This window comes from Pan troglodytes, chromosome 5, assembly GCF_028858775.2.
Source record: "Pan troglodytes isolate AG18354 chromosome 5, NHGRI_mPanTro3-v2.0_pri, whole genome shotgun sequence".
NCBI lineage: Eukaryota > Metazoa > Chordata > Mammalia > Primates > Hominidae > Pan > Pan troglodytes.
This window is the reverse complement of record NC_072403.2, coordinates 23645340-23665351: the sequence shown is the minus strand read 5'-3', so window position 1 is coordinate 23665351 and position 20012 is coordinate 23645340. Positions and strand designations below refer to the sequence as shown.

Below are 20012 nucleotides of genomic sequence, written 5' to 3'. Positions count from 1 at the left end.
GAACTCTTGGATGTTTAAAATTATAAAAAAGGATTATCCTAATTGTAAATGAGATAGTTGATTCTGAGAAAATTCCATTTTTAAAATATTGATTGTTAGAAGTATTGAATAGGAAAATGTTAACTTATTTTAATAAAGCCACTTATCAGTGATAAGTGGGAAGTGTGTGTCTTAAATTTGTTGAAAAACAAAAGTGTAGCAAAAGGATCTGATAACTTGTTGCCTACTGTTAAAGGTAGACTTCCTAGATTACTTTATTCTGGATGCTAATAAAGATTACACACTTTCACATGGTTGATGTTGTTAAATTGTGTCATTATCAACAGATTTTTAAAAGTAAAGATTTGGGTCGGGCGCGTTGGCTCACGCCTGTAATCCCAGCACTTTGGGAGGCCGAGGCGGGCGGATCACGAGGTCAGGAGATCCAGACCATCCAGAGACGGTGAAACCCCGTCTCTACTAACAAATACAAAAAATTAGCCGGGCGTGGTGGCAGGCGCCTGTGGTCCCAGCTACTTGGGAGGCTGAGGCAGGAGAATGGCGTGAACCCGGGAGGCGGAGCTTGCCGTGAGCAGAGATCTTGCCCCTGCGCTCCAGCCTGGGCGACAGAGCGAGACTCTTGTCTCGAAGAAAAAAAAACAAAAGTAAAGATTTGAGGAATTTTTTTTTTTTTTTTTTTTAGTTAAATGTTTTTTATTTTGAGGGAAATGTTTGAGTAGTAAAAATTGTGGTTCGGGTATTTTCAGTCGTTCTCTACTGATGGTTAGGTTTGGCACTGTTATTACTCCCACCAGTTTTCCCCCAGATATGTACATAAAGTGCTTAGTTTTCAAATTTGTGAAGAAAAGGGGTATTTGCGAGCAGATTTAAGATTAGAATTCAGGTCACAAGCCTGGCCATTTAACCTAATCCGTCTGTAGAATGGAAGTTACACATGCATGCTTTCTTTTCTCCTATGAATGCCTTTGAGTGCTTAGATTTTCTTGTATGACATGTAGAAAAATGACTTGTTTTAAATATAGGTCATTGGATGGTCTGGATAGAGGTTAGAAGGGAATTAATATTTTCCAGATGTCTGAAGTTATCACAGCTTTTTTTTTTTTTTTTTTTGAGACGGAGTCTCGCTCTGTCACCCAGGCTGGAGTGCAGTGGCGCGATCCTGGCTCACTGCAAGCTCCGCCTCCCGGGTTAATGCCATTCTCCTGCCTCAGCCTCCAGAGTAGCTGGGACTACAGGCGCCCGCCACCACGCCCAGCTAATTTTTTGTATTTTTAGTAGAGACGGGGTTTCACCATGTTAGCCAGGACGATCTCGATCTCCTGACCTCGTGATCTCCCCGCTTCGGCCTCCCAAAGTGCTGGGATTACAGGCGTGAGCCACCGCGCCCGGCCCCTGATCACAGCTTAAATGTACTTAGATAAAATAAAAATCTATTTTTGGGGAGATGATGTCTTAACAGCATAACACCTATGATCCAAGGTGTCTTAGAGTTGATACGACTTCAGGCTGTGTAGTTTTGTTTTAAATCTTGATAATTTATCATTGCCCCTTATCTAAAATACTTTTGCTTCTTGTCCTATTTAATTAAAAAAGAAAACATATTTTAGCTTTTGAATTGGGAAGTAAAGGTATTTAGGGGTTTCTTGATCAACACTGTAGGTGCTATTTAATATTGGCAGAAACTACCACTACCCAAGAAAAGTATTCAGGTATATTCAAAAGAATACTCTCCTTTTTTTTTTTAAAATCTTAAAAATAAGGACTTTCTTTAGTCATTATTGAGGCTTTGGTGGACATAGGGTCTACCCACTTGCTGTTTATTATCCTAGGCTGTCAACTGGATGTTTTGCAGAAGCTGCTGAGTCATCATGAAGCAAGCTTCATGACATGGCATGTTTTATACTAATGTTATTTGATTAAGTGTCCAAGGGTTTCTGGGCAAAAATTAAGCTTTTGGTAGTATAGCAGAAAGTTGGAGTAAGAAACAGTGAGAGGTCTGGCGCTGTTAGTTAATGGATGTTTGCCAGTGCCTGTCAGGGCAACTTGCTAGTACAGTCACCCAGTACCTATGACTTCTGCATGTGTTCATTTGACTTGTAATTTCCTGTTTTGACTTCTGGGTTTAGCTCTCCTGGGAAATGCTGTAAGTTTACTACTTTCCTTCTTTAACTTATTTTTTTTAATTTTTTTTTTTTTTGAGGTGGAGTCTCGTTCTGTGGCCCAGGCTGGAGTGCAGTGGCTCGATCTTGGCTCACTGCAACCTCTGCCTCCTGGGTTCATTCCATTCTCTTGCCTCAGCCTCCCAAGTAGTTGGGATTACAGGCATGCGCCACCACGCCCGGCTAATTTTTGTATTTTTAGAGACGGGATTTCGCCATGTTGGTCAGGCTGGTCTCAAACTCCTGACCTCAGGTGATCCACCCGCCACAGCCTCCCAAAAGTGCTGGTATTACAGGCGTGAGCCACCGCGCCCGGCCCAACTTCTGATCTTTAAAATGTCATCTTGCATGAAGTTGTGCAGACAAATTCATTGTCTTGCTCAAATAACTGAAGGGTTATAAGGGTAATAACTCTTAAGAATTGTAGAAGCAAATATGAAGAACAGCCCTGAATAATGCAAGCTGATCATTCTTACTTGCCTTCTCCCCTACCCCTTTACCTTTTTGCCTAGATGCATTCAGGAAATGGTGTCATTTTTCTTTTCTCCTTTCTTTTTTTGAGACGGAGTTTTGCATCTGTTGCCCAGGCTGGAGTGCAATGGCGCAATCTCGGCTCAGTGCAACCTCTGCCTCCCGGGTTCAAGCTATTCTCCTGCCTCAGCCTCCCGAGTAGCTGGCATTACAGGCATGCGCCACCACAAACGGCTGATTTTTTTTGTTTTGTTTTTGAGACAGAGTCTCGCTCTGTCACCCAGGCTGGAGTGCAGTGGCACGATCTCTGCTCACTGCAAGCTCTGCCTCCCAGGTTCACGCCGTTCTTCTGCCTCAGCCTCCCGAGTAGCTGGGACTACAGGTGCCTTGCCACCACGTCCGGCTAATTTTTTGTATTTTAAGCAGAGACGGGGTTTCACCGTGTTAGCCAGGATGGTCTCGATCTCCTGACCTTGTGATCCACCTGCCTCGGCTTCCCAAAGTGCTGGTATTACAGGCATGAGCTACCTCGCCCGGCCAGAAATGGTGTCATTTTTCTAGTTGAGAGTGAATAGGTAACTGAAGAGAATGTGGTTAGTTCCTGTCTTCCTTTTCCATTTCCTTTTTGTTCAGATTGTCAGGCACAGAAAGTCAGCTCTTTGGAGAGGTCAGGCTGCTTGCTTTTCTTAGTAGCCACTACAAAAAACTTGAGCCCATGGGCAAACCAGAACCTACTGCCACCTCCTGGTGAGAGGAAACCACTTATTTTTGCCCTTTTTGTCCCGGGGTGGGGGGTGGGGGTGGGGTGGGGTGGGGTGGTGTGGGTAGTGTGCTTCAGACATTTATCTTCTGGTTTAGAGCTAAGGGACTCCGCCTTTAATCCTCCTAGATATAGTTTGTCTTACAAGTCAGTTCCTGCATTTAGCTTTTTTTTCTCCCCCCCTGAGACAGAGTCTTGCTCTGTTGCCCAGGCTGGAGTGCAGTGGCACAATCTTGGCTCACTGCAACCTCTGCCTCCCGAGTTCAAGCAGCTCTCCTGCCTCAGCTCTTGAGTAGCTGGGATTACAGGCGCAGGCCACCACACCTAGCTAATTTTTGTATTTTTTTTTTTTTGAGATGGAGTCTTGTTCTGTCACCCAGGCTGGAGTGCAATGGTGCGACCTCGGCTCACTGCCACCTCCGCCTCCCGGGTTCAAGCAGTTCTCTGCCTCAGCCTCCCGAGTAGCTGGGATTATAGGCACCTACCACCACACCTGGCTAATTTTTGTATTTTTAGTAGAGACAGGGTTTCACCGTCTTGGCCAAGCTGTTCTTGAACTCCTGACTTCCTGATCCACCTGCCTTGGCCTCCCAAAGTGCTGGGATTACGGGTGTGAGCTACCACACTCGGCCTAATTTTTGTATTTTTAATAGAGACTGGGTTTCACCAAGTGTTGGCCAGGCTGGTCTCGAACTACTCACCACGTGGTCTGGCCTCCTCGGCCTCTCAAAGTGCTGGGATTATAAGCATGAGCCACTGCACCTGGCGCATTTAGCTTTTTTTTTTTTTTTTTTTAGACAGAGTTTCGCTCTTGTTGCCCAGGCTGGAGTGCAACGGCACCATCTTGGCTCACTGCAACCTCCGCCTCCCGGGTTCAAGCAACTCTCCTGCTTCAGCCTCCCAAGTAGCTGGAATTACAGGCATGCGCCACCACTCCCAGCTAATTTTGTATTTTTAGTAGAGATGGGGTTTCTCCATGTTGGTCAGGCTGGTCTCGATCTCCCGACCTCAAGTGATCCATCCACCTGCCTTGGCCTCCCGAAGTGCTGGGATTACAGGCATTAGCCACTGCTTAGCTATTTTTAAAAAGGGGAAGGAAACCTCTTTATCAGTAGCTTAGATCAGGGGTCAGTAAACTTTTTCTGAAAGGGACACAGATAGTAAATTTTTAGGCTTTGCTGTGGTAAAGTGTCCTTTGTTTTGTTTTTAACAGTCCTTTAGCAAATGTAAAAACCATTCTTAGCTTGTATGAAAAAAGACCAAGGTCTGAATTTGGCCCAGCCCACAGGTCATGGTTTGCTATACCATGGTTTATATGATAGTATTGTTTTTATTTGTTTTGGTAGCTTCTTTGTGATACTCTGTCCCAAATAAGTATGTCCTGCCTGGTATCTGATAGCTGGAGTGTTCTCAGATTTGAAAAGGAGGGATATTTAGAGGTCGAATATTTAAATCATTCCAGAAGTCACCAAGTTTTTAACTTTTATCCTTATTTGCTTTATCCTAGATGCTTAATATAATCAGTGGGAATAGAAATGGAAACATTGATAGGATTGGATAGTTGATAGGATAGTTGTTAGGAAAACATTTTAGTGTAATGGAGTCAGCCTGAGTTTGGATCCCTGTTCTGCCTGGACTTGGACAAGTTAATTTACTCATCTGTAAAGTGAAAATTGTTGTGGAGGTTAAATGGGACAAGTGAAGATTTTAGAACAGGACCTGGCATATGTATATAGGTAAGGAGTTATTAAAAATTGAGTCCTTATTATATATATGCAATTGAAATTTGAAATTAAATAGAACTGTTTGATTTAGGGTCTTTTTTTTTGTGGGAGACCAGAGTTTTATTATTACTCAAATTAGTCTCCTGATTTAGGGTCTTCATATTGTCTCTGAATTTTCCTGCTTCTTATCAGAAGTTTTTTTTCCTTTAGGTGACTAAATTCAATACTTGCATGTATTAAATTGTTTAATGCAAAGTAGGTCTTGTTTGTGATGAGAGGTTTTGTGTGGTATTATATTAAGTTACTTAATTTTTCTAATAAGTGACAAAAAAAGTCCACTTGCTGTATCCATTTTCTGGGAAGTCCCTGACAAGGCAGATATCTTAGTTTGAAGTAAAATAAAAATTGTAGTCTGATGTCACTAATTAAAACTGTTTACTTTTCTTTTTTTTTGAGACAGAATCTAGCTCTGTCACCCAGGCTGGAGTGCCATGGTGTGATCTTGGCTCACTGCAGTCTCCGCCTCCCAGGCTCAAGGGATTCTCCTGCTTCAGCCTCCTGAGTAGCTGGGGTTACAGGTGTGTGCCACCACGCCTGGCTATTTTTGTATTTTTAGTAGACACGGGGTTTCACCATGTTGGTATGGTGGTCTCAAACTTCTGACCTCAAGTGATCTGCCCTCCTCGGCTTCCCAAAGTGCTGGGATTACAGGCGTGAGCCACCTTGCCCGGCCAAAACCATTTTCATTAGGCACAGAGTATTATTGCAAAGATTGTAATTATCTTGTTTTTTTTTTTGTTTTTTTTTTTTTTTTGAGACGAGTCTCGCCCTGTCACCCAGGCTGAAGTGCAATGGTGCGATTTCGGCTCACTGCAACCTCCGCCTGCCAGGTTCAAGTGATTCTCATGCCTCAGCCTTTGGAGTAGCACGCACCATTATTCCTGGCTAATTTTTTACATCTTTAGTAGGGACGGGGTTTCACCATGTTGGCCAGGCTGGTCTCGAAGTCCTGACCTCGTGATCCGCCTGCCTCAGCCTCCCAAAGTGTTGGGATTACAGGCTTGAGCCACCACGCCCAGCTAGCTTGTATTAAAAAAAAAAAAAATTATCTGTAGCTATTTGGCTTATCTTCATGGTTGTAATATATTTTTAAAAGATTCTTCTGTGTTGGGAAGCTTGGTTTCAAGTCTTGCTGACACATACAATTTACTGTCAGAAACAGGATGATAGGATGCCTTTTCTATCTATAGATATTTCAGTTTGCTTGATTTTGCGTATCTTTTTCTTAGTGTGATTTAAGAAACAAACTCTTACTCCCAATTTTCAAACATGTTACATGAGAAAAAGTGTGATAGTATCTTGTAGGAAACTTTTAGTGAGTTTAACTACTGTGAGCTTTTATTGAGTTTTCTTTTTTTTTTTAAGACAGTGTCACTCTGTTGCCCAGGCTGGAGTGCAATGGCACGATCTTGGCTCACTGCAACCTCCGCCCCCCCCCCCCCCCCCGGGATTCAAGTGATTCTCCTGCTTCAGGCTCCCAGCTCTTTTTTTTTTTTTTTTTTTTTTGAGACGGAGTCTCGCTCTGTGGCCCAAGCTGGAGTGTAGTGGCGCGATCTCGGCTCACTGCAAGCTCTGCCTCCTGGGTTCACGCCATTCTCCTGCCTCAGCCTCCCAAGTAGCTGGGACTACAGGTGCCCACCACCACGCCCCGCTAATTTTTTGTATTCTTAGTAGAGATGGGGTTTCACCATGTTAGCCAGGATGGTCTCAATCTCCTGACCTTGTGATCCGCCCACCTCGGCCTCCCAAAGTGCTGGGGTTACAGGCGTGAGCCACCACGCCCGGCTGCTCCCAGCTAATTTTTGTATTTTTTCGGTAGAGACAGGGTTTCCCCATGTTCCCCATGCTGGTCTCCAACTCCTGGACTGAAGCAGAACCCCTGCCTCGGCCTCCAAAGCACTGAGATTACAGGCGTGAGCCGCGGTGCTTGGACCTGAATCTAGTTTCAATAATCTGAATTTAACATCCAAATCTAAGACATTATTGGTTGTATTTTATAAGCCTATGCCATTCAGCAGCGAAGTTTACCCTATCCAATCAGTCCAAGTCCTCTAGCCATTTAAAGTATTTTTCTAGCTGAAGAATTAAAAACCTGCTCCCTGGGAGAATAAGATTCCAGAACCTTAAAACTGATGATGGACTGCATTTGATATTTATAGTTAAAGATCCAGTGAAATTATTTGAGAAAGGAGATTTTATAATCTGAACACTGCTAAGGATAATGTGAAGAAAAGGGAGTTGAACAGAACTGAAGTCAAGAAAACTAGTAGGAAGAAAAGAGCTTTGTATAGAAGGAAGGAAGGATATATAGGAATGACAAGGAGTTGGCCATACTGAAAAGATGCCTCTGGTTATTCATGTGAAAAGGTTTATAAGAAAAGAATGTCGTTAATTACAAGTGAGTTCTGAGTTAGTGTTATAGAATAGCCTTCCCCCACCCCAGCTGCCTTTCATTAATCCTTTTTTTTGAGATGGAGTCTCGCTCAGTCGCCCAGGCTGGAGTGCAGTGATGTGATCTCGGCTCACTGCAACCTCTGCCTCCTGGGTTCAAGCAATTCTCCCTCCCTCAGCCTCTCAAGTAGCTGGGATTACAGGTGCCTGCCACCACGCCTGGCTAATTTTTGCATTTTTTAATGGAGACAGGGTTTCACCATGTTGGCCAGGCTTGTCTTGAACTCCTGACCTCAGGTGACCTGTCTGCCTCAGCCTCCCAAAGTGCTGGGATTACAGGCATGAGCCACTGCGCCCAGCTCATTAATCCTTCAACTCAGGTTAAATATAATTTGAAAAGCTAATGTATTCACAGTACCTTATACGTTGAATGTTCCTGATATGTATGTAGTATTGAATTCTAATCCCCAGATTGAATTTTTAATTAGTCTAAATCTCAGTGGCATTTTTGACATGTTTTGCCAAATGAAGAACCCTTCTTTCTTGGAGAGAGAATACCCAGTGGATTTAGCCAGTTCACATTCTAAAATTCACTCCTTTAATCCTTGAACTTAAATTTATTATTTATGATTATGAAGTGTAGACTTTGCTTTAGGGTCACAGAGTATTTTTTAAGATTAATTTTTTTTTTTGAGACGGAGTCTTGCTCTGTAGCCCAGGCTGGAGTGCAGTGGTGTGATCTGGGCTCACTGCAACCTCCGTCTCCCAGGTTCAAGTGATTCTCCTGCCTCAGCCTCCTGGGTAGCTGGGATTACAGGCGCACACCACCCGCCAGCTAATTTTTGTAGTTTTAGTAGAAATAGTATTTCACCATGTTGGTCAGGCTGGTCTCAAACTCCTGACCTCAAGTGATCTGCCCACCTCGGCCTCCCAATGTGCTGGGATTACAGATGTAAGCTACTGCACCTGGCTGTTTTTTAAGATTTTATTTATTTATTTTTTATTTTATTTTATTTTTTTGAGATGGAGTCTCGCTCTGTGGCCCAGGTTGGAGTGCAGTGGCGCGATGTTGGCTCACTGCAAGCTCCGCCTGCCGGGTTCACGCCATTCTCCTGCCTCAGCCTCCCGAGTAGCTGGGACTACAGGCATCCACCACACCTGGCTAATTTTTTATATTTTTAATAGAGACGGGGTTTCACCATGTTAGCCAGGATGGTCTCGATCTCCTGACCTTGTCATCCACCCGCCTCGGCCTCTCAAAGTGCTGGGATTACAGGCGTGAGCCACCGTGCCTGGCCTTGTTTTTAAATCTTAAAGCACTCTTCAGGTCCATACAGAAAGCTTATTTCCCTCATGCCTGCTTATTTCCTGTAAAGACCTGAAGAACTCTTCTCTCAAGAACTCCTGAAAACATAGGTGGGTTACATTGGGCCTTCCTTGGTAGTAAGGTCAAAGGAACCTTTTCTTCCGTAAGAAAACCGTTTTTCCTCTTGTCAGACTCTTTTTACTATTATTTGTTAGTGGCTGAAGTCTTTAGTACTTCAAAACTCTTTTAAAAAACTGCCAGTCAAGGAGGTACCTCTCCAGATCTGTTTGGTAGGCAGGGTCCCTTAACTTTTTTGGGGTTGGTTGGTTGGTTTGTTTTGAGACAGTTTCACTCTTGTCACCCAGGCTGGAGTGCAATGGGACGATCAACTGGAACATCAACTTCATTTTATTTTCAAAAAATTGTTTCAGTATTTTCTTTTTCTTTTTTTTTTTTTTTTGAGACGGAGTCTCACTCTGTCACCCAGGCTGGAGTGCAGCGGCGCAATCTCAGCTCACTGCAAGCTCCGCCTTCCGGGTTCACACCATTCTCCTGCCTCAGCCTCCTGAGAAGCTGGGACTACAGGTGCCCGCCACCATGTCCAGCTAATTTTTTGTATTTTTAGTAGAGACAGGGTTTCACCGTGTTAGCCAGGATGGTCTCGATCTCCTGACCTCATGATCCGCCCGCCTTGGCCTCCTGAAGTGCTGGGATTACAGGCGTGAGCCACTGTGCCCAGCCCCCTGTTAACTCTTGATAGTCTCCTTTCCAGTACTGTGCATAATATTTCTTTTCCGTAGTAGTTTTTAAAAAATTTCTAATGTCTTATAGTTGGCTGTGCATCATAAACACATATTCTGTGTAAGTCTTTAACGGTGGAAATCAACTCGAAGGTCGGCTTTTATGTTAACTTCTCATTGATTTTTCAGAGTTGATATTAAAAAGATGTTTATAAATATGTGTTTGGTAGACAATAAGATACTAATTAAAATGGTGGTCTTTTAGGTAAAATTCTATTGTAGTTAAGCTTATAATCATGGTTATGTATACCAAGGCCTTAATTAGAATAACAGGTCACTGAGTTTTTGATGGTTTCAGTATAGTGGTTCTCAAACATTAATTTGCAGAAGAATCAAATTCAAGAGCTTATTAAAATAAATTTGCCTTTCTAACGAGCTCATAGGCTACACCAATGCTGCTGATCTGAGAACTACACTTTGAGAACCACTGTTTTAGTCCTTTTATAAGTGACTAGATATATAAACTACAGAACTAAAGATTACACAGATTGTCACACATGGGTATGCACACAATTTAAAGGGAATTTTGCGAGATTTAAAGCTATTTTAAGTTTTACTAGATTTAGCATTTATTGATAAGGTTACCAGAAGCTTTGAATTGCATGATCCGAGGACACGCCTGTATTTGGGTCTTAGCACCTTTTTGTTCGTTCAGTCCGTAGTACTTCCCACTCTCTCTCTCTCTTTTTTTTTTTTTTCTTGAGACAGAGTCTCGCTTTGTTGCTCAGGCTGGAGTGCAGTGGCGTGAACTCTGCTCACTGCAACCTCTGCCTCCTGGGTTCAAGCGATTCTCCTACCTCAGCCTTCCAAGTAGCTGGGTCTACAGGTGCCCACCACCATGCCCGGCTACTTTTTTTTTATTTTTAGTAGAGACGGGGTTTCACTATGTTGGCCAGGCTGGTCTTGAACTTCTGACCTCGTGATTCTCCCGCTTCAGCCTCCCAAAGTGCTGGGCTTATAGGAGTAAGCCACCGTGGCCCCAGCCCCATCCTTTATTTCTTTTTCTTTTCTTTTCTTTTTTGTGAGACGGAGTCTTGCTCTGTCACTCAGGCTGGAGTGCAGTGGCACGATCTTGGCTCACTGCAACCTCCGCCTCCCAGGTTCAAGCGATTCTTCCCCCTCAGCCTCCTGAGTAGCTAGGATTACAGGCATCACCATCATGCCCAGCTGAATTTTGTATTTCTGTAGAGACAGGGTTTCACCATGTTGGCCAGGCTGGTCTTGAACTCTTGACCTCAGGTAATCAGCCCGCGTCGGCCTCCGGAAGTGCTGGGATTACAGGCGTGAGCCACCGGGCCCAGCTCCTATCCTTTATTTCTTTATCCCAACCTTCATCTCTGTAAAACAGTACATAAATGGACCAGAAAAGGGTCTTTATCCTGGTGAATATTTTAGAATCTATACTAACTCATGGAGGTAAAGGCAAACATTACTATTCTTCATTCAGTCAATACTTACTGATCACATACCACATGTCAAGCATTAAATACAGAGGATACAGCAGTGAACAAGTTCCTGCCTTCTTGGAGCTTATGTTCTAAGTTAGGAAGACAAGGAAACAAGTAAACATAATATGTAACGCATAAACATATAATATGGTGATCCAGTGCTATCAATAAAGTAGGTGGAATGGGATACCCAATTTTGAAAAAAATATAGAAAAAAATTTTTAATAAAAAATAAAGCTGGGAAGCAAAATGAGATGGGTGTCCTATTATATAAGCAAAGACCTGAAAAAGTAAAGAGGCCATGCAAATTTCTACTAGAGAAGTATTAGGCCAGGCGCGGTGGTGGTGCACTTTGGGAGTGCTGGGATTACAGGCTGGAGTGCAGTGGTACGATCTCAGCTCACTGCAACCTCTGCCTCCCGGGTTCAAGCGTTTTTTCTGCCTCAGCCTTCCTAGTAGCTGGGATTACAGGAGTGTGCCACCACACCCAGCTAATTTTTGTATTTTTAGTAGTGCTGGGGTTTCACCATGTTGGCCAGGCTGGTCTCAGCTCCTGACTTCAAGTGATCTGCCCACTTCGGCCTCCCAAAGTGCTGGGATTACAGGCGTGAGCCACTGTGCCCGGCCTCAAAGGAAGTATCTTTAAGAAGGGTCTACTTAGAGATATGCTGGTGGTTAATGGAATAAATACAGGATAGCAAGATACCCAGAGACTAATAGCAGAACGCTGCTACCTTCTCTAGGACTGGAAGAATAAAGGGAAGAAATGCTGTAACTGGAGTGGAGGGGTGCTGGAGTGGTAGTTTTGGAGATGGAGCAAGATTTAAGCAGGGAGGAGCACAAAAAAAGACTTCTCTTTACTCCCATTCTCTAATATCTAGTGTTGTCTAATATCTCTCATGGGGCAGTCTTACCAGAAACCAGTTGGTAGTGCAGTCCATAGAAACAGCCTATAAAAAATGGGCTGAGAAAAGGGCAAGTGGATACCAGCACAGCATCAAATCTGTGATTTTATGTGTGTGTGTGTGTGTGTGTGTGTGTGTGTGTGTGTGTGTGTAGGAAAAAGCTAAATTTTAAGAAAAGTGAGTAGACTTAAAGAAAAACTTTAAATCCAAGTGAGTGGATTCAGAGAAAAACAGTACAGGTGAAAATCATGGCTAAAGTTTGGGAAACACTAGGAAAACAATTTTATGAACTGTATGTATTTAGCACAGTCTAAAATGGTCTGTAAGATTTGTTTACCTGATTCACTTTAGAATATTTTCATTATAATCTTAAATATTGTCTGACTAGTGCTCCACATGTATATTTTTTCTAGATAACTGAAGATTAAGCCTTTCAAGAATGCACAATTTTATTCATCTGTTTTGGAGGGGCTTCTCTAAAATGTATCTTAATTTCCTGAAATGTATCTGATTTCCAATATTAGAATCACTTCAGAGGGCTTGATAAAACAGGTGGGACCTACCTCTGGAGATTATCCTACTAAGGGCTGGAGAAGGACCTGGGATGATGCTGATAATACTGCTAAAAAGGGATCACACTTTGAGGACCACTCAATTATATTAAGCTTAATTTAACTTTTTCTTAATGACTTAGGGTCATTTAACCTACAAAGGTATATTAGGGTATGGAAACACAAGGATGTTTGTTCCTTCATACTGGTTCCAGGTCCATTTTATTATTTTCCTTCCTTCTTCCCATCCTCCCTCCTTTCTTTTTGTCTTTGTTTTTGTTTTTAGAAACAGGGTCTCTGTCACCCAGGCAGGAGCGCAGTGGTACAGTCATAGCTGACTGCAACCTTGAATTCCTAGGCTCAAGTGATTCTCCTGTCTCAGCCTCCCAAGTAGCTAAGACTACAGGCCTGTGCTACAGTTGTAGCTAATATAGCCTGCATTCCTTTTTACTCCTCATGCTGTCATTCACTGTGCCACTAGTAATGTCTCTGTCTCACTGTTCCTGTATTAAGCTCTTCTGGGCTGAGACTAGTTAAGTTGGTTAAATTTTAGTATAGAAAATAGGTCTGTAATCTAAGTTCATGTATTTTAGTGAGTGAGCTTTATTATATCCACTTTGACCAGTTTTGTTTTCCAATTGTTTTTGAAGATACCTAATGTTGCCACATGAGGTGTTGCCACATGAGGGATCTATGAGTGAGGGTGGCGCCAATTTAAAGTTGTTCTATACTTGCCTTCCAGGTGGATAGGGATCACAGGAATCTCTGATACGTTTAGTAGCTAAACACCTTACTTGAAGTCCACAAAAAAATTTTTAAATCTACATTAAATTCTAGAATTGCTATAGCTGGATGTGGTAGTCGGCCTGTAGTCCTGGCTACTTGGAAGGCTGAGATGAGAGGCCAGGAGTTTGAGGCTGCAGTGGGCCATGATCACGTGCCATTGCACTCTACCTGGTATGACACAGGTCTCTGGAAAAAAAAAATTCTTGCTATAGTGCTTTAGCTAGCCTGTCACCTATATCAAGTATGTCTTTGTTTTTAAGTCTTTTTTCGTTTTTCTGAGCTGGAGTCTCGCTGTGTCACCCAGGCTGGAGTGCAATGGCCCGATCTTGGCTCACTGTAACGTCTGCCTCCCACGTTCAAGCGATTCTCCTGCCTCATGGGATTACAGGCATGCACCATCATGCCTGGCTAATTTTTGTATTTTTAGTAGATACGGGGTTTTGCCATGTTGGCCAGGCTGGTCTCCAGCTCCTGGCCTCAAGTGATCCACCAGACTCGGCCTCCCAAAGTGCTGAGATTACAGGCGTGAGCCACCACGCCCAGCCTTAAGTCTGTCTTAAACTGTATTATAGCTTTTAAACACTTTCAAGTCTTGAAGTATGGAAATGGGATAAGTAACTAGTATTAGGTGTGTTTTTACAAATATTAAATATTGGATATAGGTATATAGGCTTTCTTTCCATAGTAACTAATACTGTGTAATATTAGCAAAGAAAAGGGGAACAGTGAATTGGTGTTGTTCAGTAGTTAGTGTTCTAGAACTTAGCTTCATGTGTTTGATAGAGAGCTTACTTGTAGAGCTATTGAAAATTTGCACAATACATGGAAGAATAATTACATGCTTCCCAGTTGTTACCTATACCTTTCCTTTTTTTTTCTTGAGACGGAGTCTTGCTTTCGCTCTGTTGCCCAGGCTGGAGTGCAATGGCGTGATCTTAGCTCACTGCAACCTCCATCTGCCAGTTCCAAGCAATTCTCCTGCCTCAGCCTCCTGAGTAGCTGGGATTACAGATGCACACCACCACACCCGGCTAATTTTTTTTGTATTTTTAGTAGAGGCGGGGTTTCATCATATTGGTCAGGCTGGTCTTGAACTCCTGATCTCACGATCCACCCACCTCGGCCTCCCAAAGTGCTGTGATTACAGGCGTGAGCCACCGCGCCCGGCTACCTTTTCACATAGTAAGGAAATTACTATTCAAGTGCCTGTATCAGAAATGTCTTCCATTTTTTTTGTTGGCAGGATATTTTAAGGCCTCTGTCTTGAGTTTCCCTTCTAGGTAGATTTATATATTCTGCCTTGATTTTATTGTTTTCTGTACCTACTGAGTCATTTTTTTCCTTTCTTTGACTCTTTCTTTGAAATCCTACTAAATCTGCTTCGTGAAATAAATTGTTGCCTAAAATTGGTTACCTTACCCCAGTTTATTGCCAGCTTTTTTCCTTGTTAGTAAAAAAGTTTTCAGTATGTTTCTGTTATACCTTGTAAATTGATACATGCCTTCACATTATTTCATTTGATTTTCGTTATAATTACTATAAATAATAGGAGGCAGTGTTACTTTACCTAGAGTAAATCAAAGTACAGGGAGGTCCTCAAATTTTACCCTAGGTCCTGGCAATCCCAAAGCCCATACTTTTTTTTTTTGAGACGGAGTCTCGCTCTGTCGCCCAGGAGATCTCGGCTCACTGCAAGCTTTCTCAAGCAATTATTTTACTGCACATTCGGCTCACTGCAAGCTACGCCACCCGGGTTCACGCCATTCTCCTGCCTCAGCCTCCCGAGTAGCTGGGACTACATGCGTCCGCCACCACGCCCGGGTAATTTTTTGTATTTTTAGTAGAGACGGGGTTTCACCGTGTTAGCCAGGATGGTCTCAATCTCCTGACCTCGTGATCCGCTTACCTCGGCCTCCCAAAGTGCTGAGATTACAGGCGTGAGCCCAAAGCCCATACTTTTACTCTGTCTTAAATATACTGTGGTAGTTGTGTTTCTACTTTGGGCAAGTTATTTAACTTCATTGTTTGTCTTATCCATAAGGTGGGGATATTAGTTCATAAAGTTATGGTGAGGATTAAACTAAATAATATGTATAAGTTGCTTAGAATAGTGTCTAGCACATAGCCAAACTACAATAAAAATAATAGTGAAAGCTATTATACCACATTACTTTCCCTTTCTTTTAAAAGTTACCATAATAGCTGGGCACGGTGGCTCATGCTTGTAATCCCAGCACTTTGGGAGGCAGAGGTGGGCGGATCACCTGAGGTCGGGAGTTCGAGACCAGCCTGACCAACATGGAGAAACCCCGTCTCTACTAAAAATACAAAATTAGCTGGGTGTGGTGTAATTCCAGCTAATTGGGAGGCTGAGGCAGGAGAATCCGTTGAACCCAGGAGGCGGAGGTTGTGGTGGGCCGAGATCGCACCGTTGCACTCCAGCCTGGGCAACAAGAGTGAAACTCCGTCTCAAAAAAAAAAAAGAAGTTACTGTAATAAAATTAATCACTGAGATTTTAAGCCAACATTTGCTTAAATTTCAGTGAAATTTCAACATCAGAAAAGATTTTAGATTGTTTCTTGAGTTTATTTTTGTTGGATTACTTGGTTTTTTTTGTTTATTTGTTTTGTTTTGTTTTTTGAGATGGAGTTTTGCCCTTGTTGCCCGGGCTAGAGTGCCATGGCGCAGTCTGGGCTCCCTGTAACCTCTGTCTCCTGGATATAAGTGATTCTCCTGCCTCAGCCTCCTGAGTAGCTGGGATTATAGGCATGCGCCACCATGCCCTGCTAATTTTTTGTATTTTTAGTAGAGATGGGGTTTCTCCATGTTGGTCAGGCTGGTCTTGAACTCCCGACCTCAGGTGATCTGCCCACCTCAGTCCCCCAAAGTGCTAGGATTACAGGCATGAGCCACCTCGCTTGGCCAGATTGTTTTAGTTCCTGTATTTTTTTTTTTTTTAACTCTCGTATTTCTCGTTGTCTGAATTTTTATTTATCTTAAAGCATGTGCAGTAAAATAATTGCTTGAGAAAGCTATTGAAAGTATTGTTTATGTTTTAACATACTGGGAAAAAATGGATGCCTTTTCTCTGAGATTAAAACATGTATTACATATTAATAAATCTAAAATCGACATTGAGTATTTGATGGCCTTTTGGGGTTTTTTTAAGGATTAGAATAATGCAGCCATTTGGGACAATTATTGCCTTATGTATGCATATAGAAGAAAGAAAGAATTTCACATCTGTAGAATTTGTAAAAACCATTATGTTAGCAGTAACTGTAGTAACTGAATTTTGGCAAACTTGTTGGACACCATTGTGTTTTGCTTGGCCTGGCTTTCAGTGAGTAGGTACTTATTTTAAAAAGATAAATTTCTAAAACTGTAATCATATGTTTTTTCTCTCAACAGGGCATTCTTAGCAGGGTTACAGAATCTGTTAAGAATATTGTGCCAGGGTGGCTACAAAGATACTTCAACAAGAATGAAGATGTATGCAGCTGTTCAACAGACACAAGCGAGGTTCCACGCTGGCCAGAAAATAAAGAGGACCATCTGATATATGCCGATGAGGAGAGCTCTAATATTACTGATGGGAGAATCACACCTGAGCCAGCAGTCAGTAATACAGAAGGTAAGTAAAATGTGAATATTTTGTCATGAATGATAGGTTTTCATGCCCTAATTTTGAAGACACTACCTAGTTATGGTAAATCTAATCAGGCGGTACCTAAACCATGTGGGAAGAGGATGATAATCAGGTTCAAATTGGATGTCTTTTTTATTTATCAGTGTTTTATTTATTAAGGAAGGTTGATAAACTATATCAGTTAAGAGTGCAAGCTCTGATGTTGGATTTTGGGTTTTAATTTTCTTTTCTTTTTCTTTTTTTCTTTCTTTTTTTTGTTTTTTGAGAGGGAGTCTCGTTCTGTGGCCCAGGCTGGAGTGCAGGGTGTGATCTCTGCTCACCGCAAGCTCCGCCTCCCGAATTCATGCCATTCTCCTGCCTCAGCCTCCCAAGTAGCTGGGACTACAGGTGCCTGCCACCACACCTAGCTAATTTTTTTTTTTGTATTTTTTATAGAGACGGGGTTTCACCGTGTTAGCCAGGATGGTCTCGATCTCCTGACCTCATGATCCACCCGCCTCAGCCTTCCAAAGTGCTGAGATTACAGGCGTGAGCCACCGTGCCCAGCCAATCCTGTCCTTTAAAGCACATATTTTAAATTTCGATGAAGCCCAATTTATCTCTCAGTGTATGTTTCTTTCAGTATATACATTTTTTCTTTCACTACATGTTTTGAAATACATAATTACAAAACTTTTTGTAGCCCTATGTTAAAGTCTCAAATAAATAATTGATTTGGTTGTATGCCCTGTTAATTTTGGTGTACTTAGTAACATCTCCCTGCCTGATTTGTCCATAGTAAAAAATAGCGATAATGAAATGGCCCTGAAAGAATGGTTTTTATTTTAGAGAAATGGCAAATCTAATTTTTCTTAGTAATGTTCAACTAGATGTATTCTTTGAATGTTCACTTACTTTTATTAGAGTAACTTAAGTTTTAATGTCTGTACTTTTCAAGATTGCTTTTAAATATATTACCAGCAGCCATCTTGAGGTTTTATCTGGTAGATCTCTAAGCTGACTGCCTCTGTGTTATTTTCTTTTCTGGCCAGTGAAAGGGACTCTGGCTTTTCTTTTTCTGTTTTCCCCCCTCTGTTTCCTGGTTATGAGATTTGTTTCCTTTTGGTTAGAGAGTTCTAGTATATCCACAGTGACTGTCTTTTCTAAGATAGCTATAGAAATGATCTTTTCTATCCTAATGAGCATATTTGTAAGGATTAACTAACTTCAAGAATTTAGGTGTGAAAGACATGGAGAGTTTCTTATTCTCTGTACAGTTTATGTATATTTGTATTTTCATGAAAATAGCAGGATGAATTTATGCCAAGGTCAACTCAAACTGATTTTATTCATTATATTATTAAATGTATAAGGAAGATTTTCTGTTACATGTATATTATACACACGTTTGTGTATAACTTCTAAACTTTATTATGGAAATTTTTTAAACCTAGAGAAATAAAGAGGATAGTACAATGACACCACTCCCCGCCCCCCTCCCCCGCCGCCCGCCCCCGGCTCCCCATTACTGAGCTTCAACAATAATCAAGTCACGGCTGATCTTGTTTATACTCTATTCGCACACCTATTTCCCTACCTTCCTACCCCCAACTCACCTGATGTATTTAGAAGCAAGTTGTGGGCAGCATTTTGATATCTACTTCAAAAACTTAAAAAAATTTTTTTTATTTTCTTTTTTTGAGCCAAGGTCTCACTCTGTCTCACAGGCTGGAGTGCAGTGGCACAATCTCAGCTCACTGCAACCTCCACCTCCCAGGCTCAAGTGATCTTCCCACCTCAGCCCCCCAAGTAACTGGGACTACTGGTGTGGATCACCAGGCCTGGCTAATTTTTTTTTTTTTTTAAAGTGGAGATGGGGTTTCACCATTTTGCCCAGACTGGACTCCTGAGCTGAAGCGATCTGCCTGCCTTGGCCTCCCAAAGTGCTTAGGGTTACAGGTGCGAGCCACTGTACCTGGCCTGCTTCAAAAACTTGATAGCATTTTTCTACCTCATGCTTGTCTTAGATCTGAATCCTGCTATCTTAAACCTTGTAAGTCCCGGTCAGTTCTTGGTTTTTTTTCTTGTTTGTTTTCGTTTTGTTTTTTTGAGATGGAGTTTCACTCTGTTGTCTAGGCTGGAGTGCAGTGGTGCGATCTCAGGTCACTGCAACCCCCGCTTCCCGGATTCAAGCATTTCTTCTGCCTCAGCCTCCTGAGTAGCCGGGATTACAAGGCACCTGCCACCACGCCTGGCTAATTTTTTGTATTTTTTAGTAGAGTCAGGGTTTCACCACATTGGCCAGACAGTTCTTACAGTCTGCCTTGACCTTTGTCTACTTATTAATACCTGCAGTCACATAAGAGTGTGACTTAAACTCCCCAATAAGATGAATATAGATCTTACTAGATATAACAGAAATTACAGTTATATTTACTCTGTGAAGTAATTACACTTAAATTTGACAGTGCATTCTCAAAACAGTTATGTGTTGCTTAACTATGGGGATACGTTCTGAGAAATACATTGTTAGGCAGTTTTGTCACTGCAAATATCATAGTGTATACTCATACTAACTTAGCCTACTCTTACCTAGGCTGTAGCCTGTTCCTAGATTGCAAACCTGCACAGCCTGTTACTGTGCTGAATACTGTAGGCAATTATAATAGTGAATATTTGTGTATCTGAACATATCTAAGCATAGAAAAGGTACATATGATATAAGAGATAAAAAATGGTATGCTTGTTTAGGATACTTAATCCTAAATGAAGCTTACAGGACTGGAAGCTGCTCTGGGTGAGTCAGTGAGTGGTGAGTGAATCTGAAGGCCTAGAACATTATTGTACAGTACTGTAAACTTTATAAACACTGTACACTTAGGCTATAATTTACTAAAAGATTTTTCTTCAACAATAAACCTTCGCTTACTGTATCTTTATAAATAAGATATACATTTTTGAAATGTAAAAAACTTTTTTACTCTTGTTAAAACAGTTAGCTTTAAACATAAACAGATTATAT

The 20012-nt window shown here is 41.9% G+C and overlaps 1 protein-coding gene across 11 annotated transcripts in view; it reads left to right on the top strand.

Annotated features, from left to right (window-relative positions):
• Positions 1-20012, top strand: part of NUP153 (nucleoporin 153) — a 92293-nt gene that overhangs the window by 1545 nt on the left and 70736 nt on the right. For all 11 annotated transcript variants that reach the window (XM_063812801.1, XM_009450561.5, XM_054685613.2 and 8 more), the window contains exon 2: positions 16774-16996. In XM_063812801.1, coding sequence (XP_063668871.1) covers positions 16774-16996 — 223 coding nt within the window. The remainder of the gene's footprint in view (positions 1-16773; positions 16997-20012) is intronic.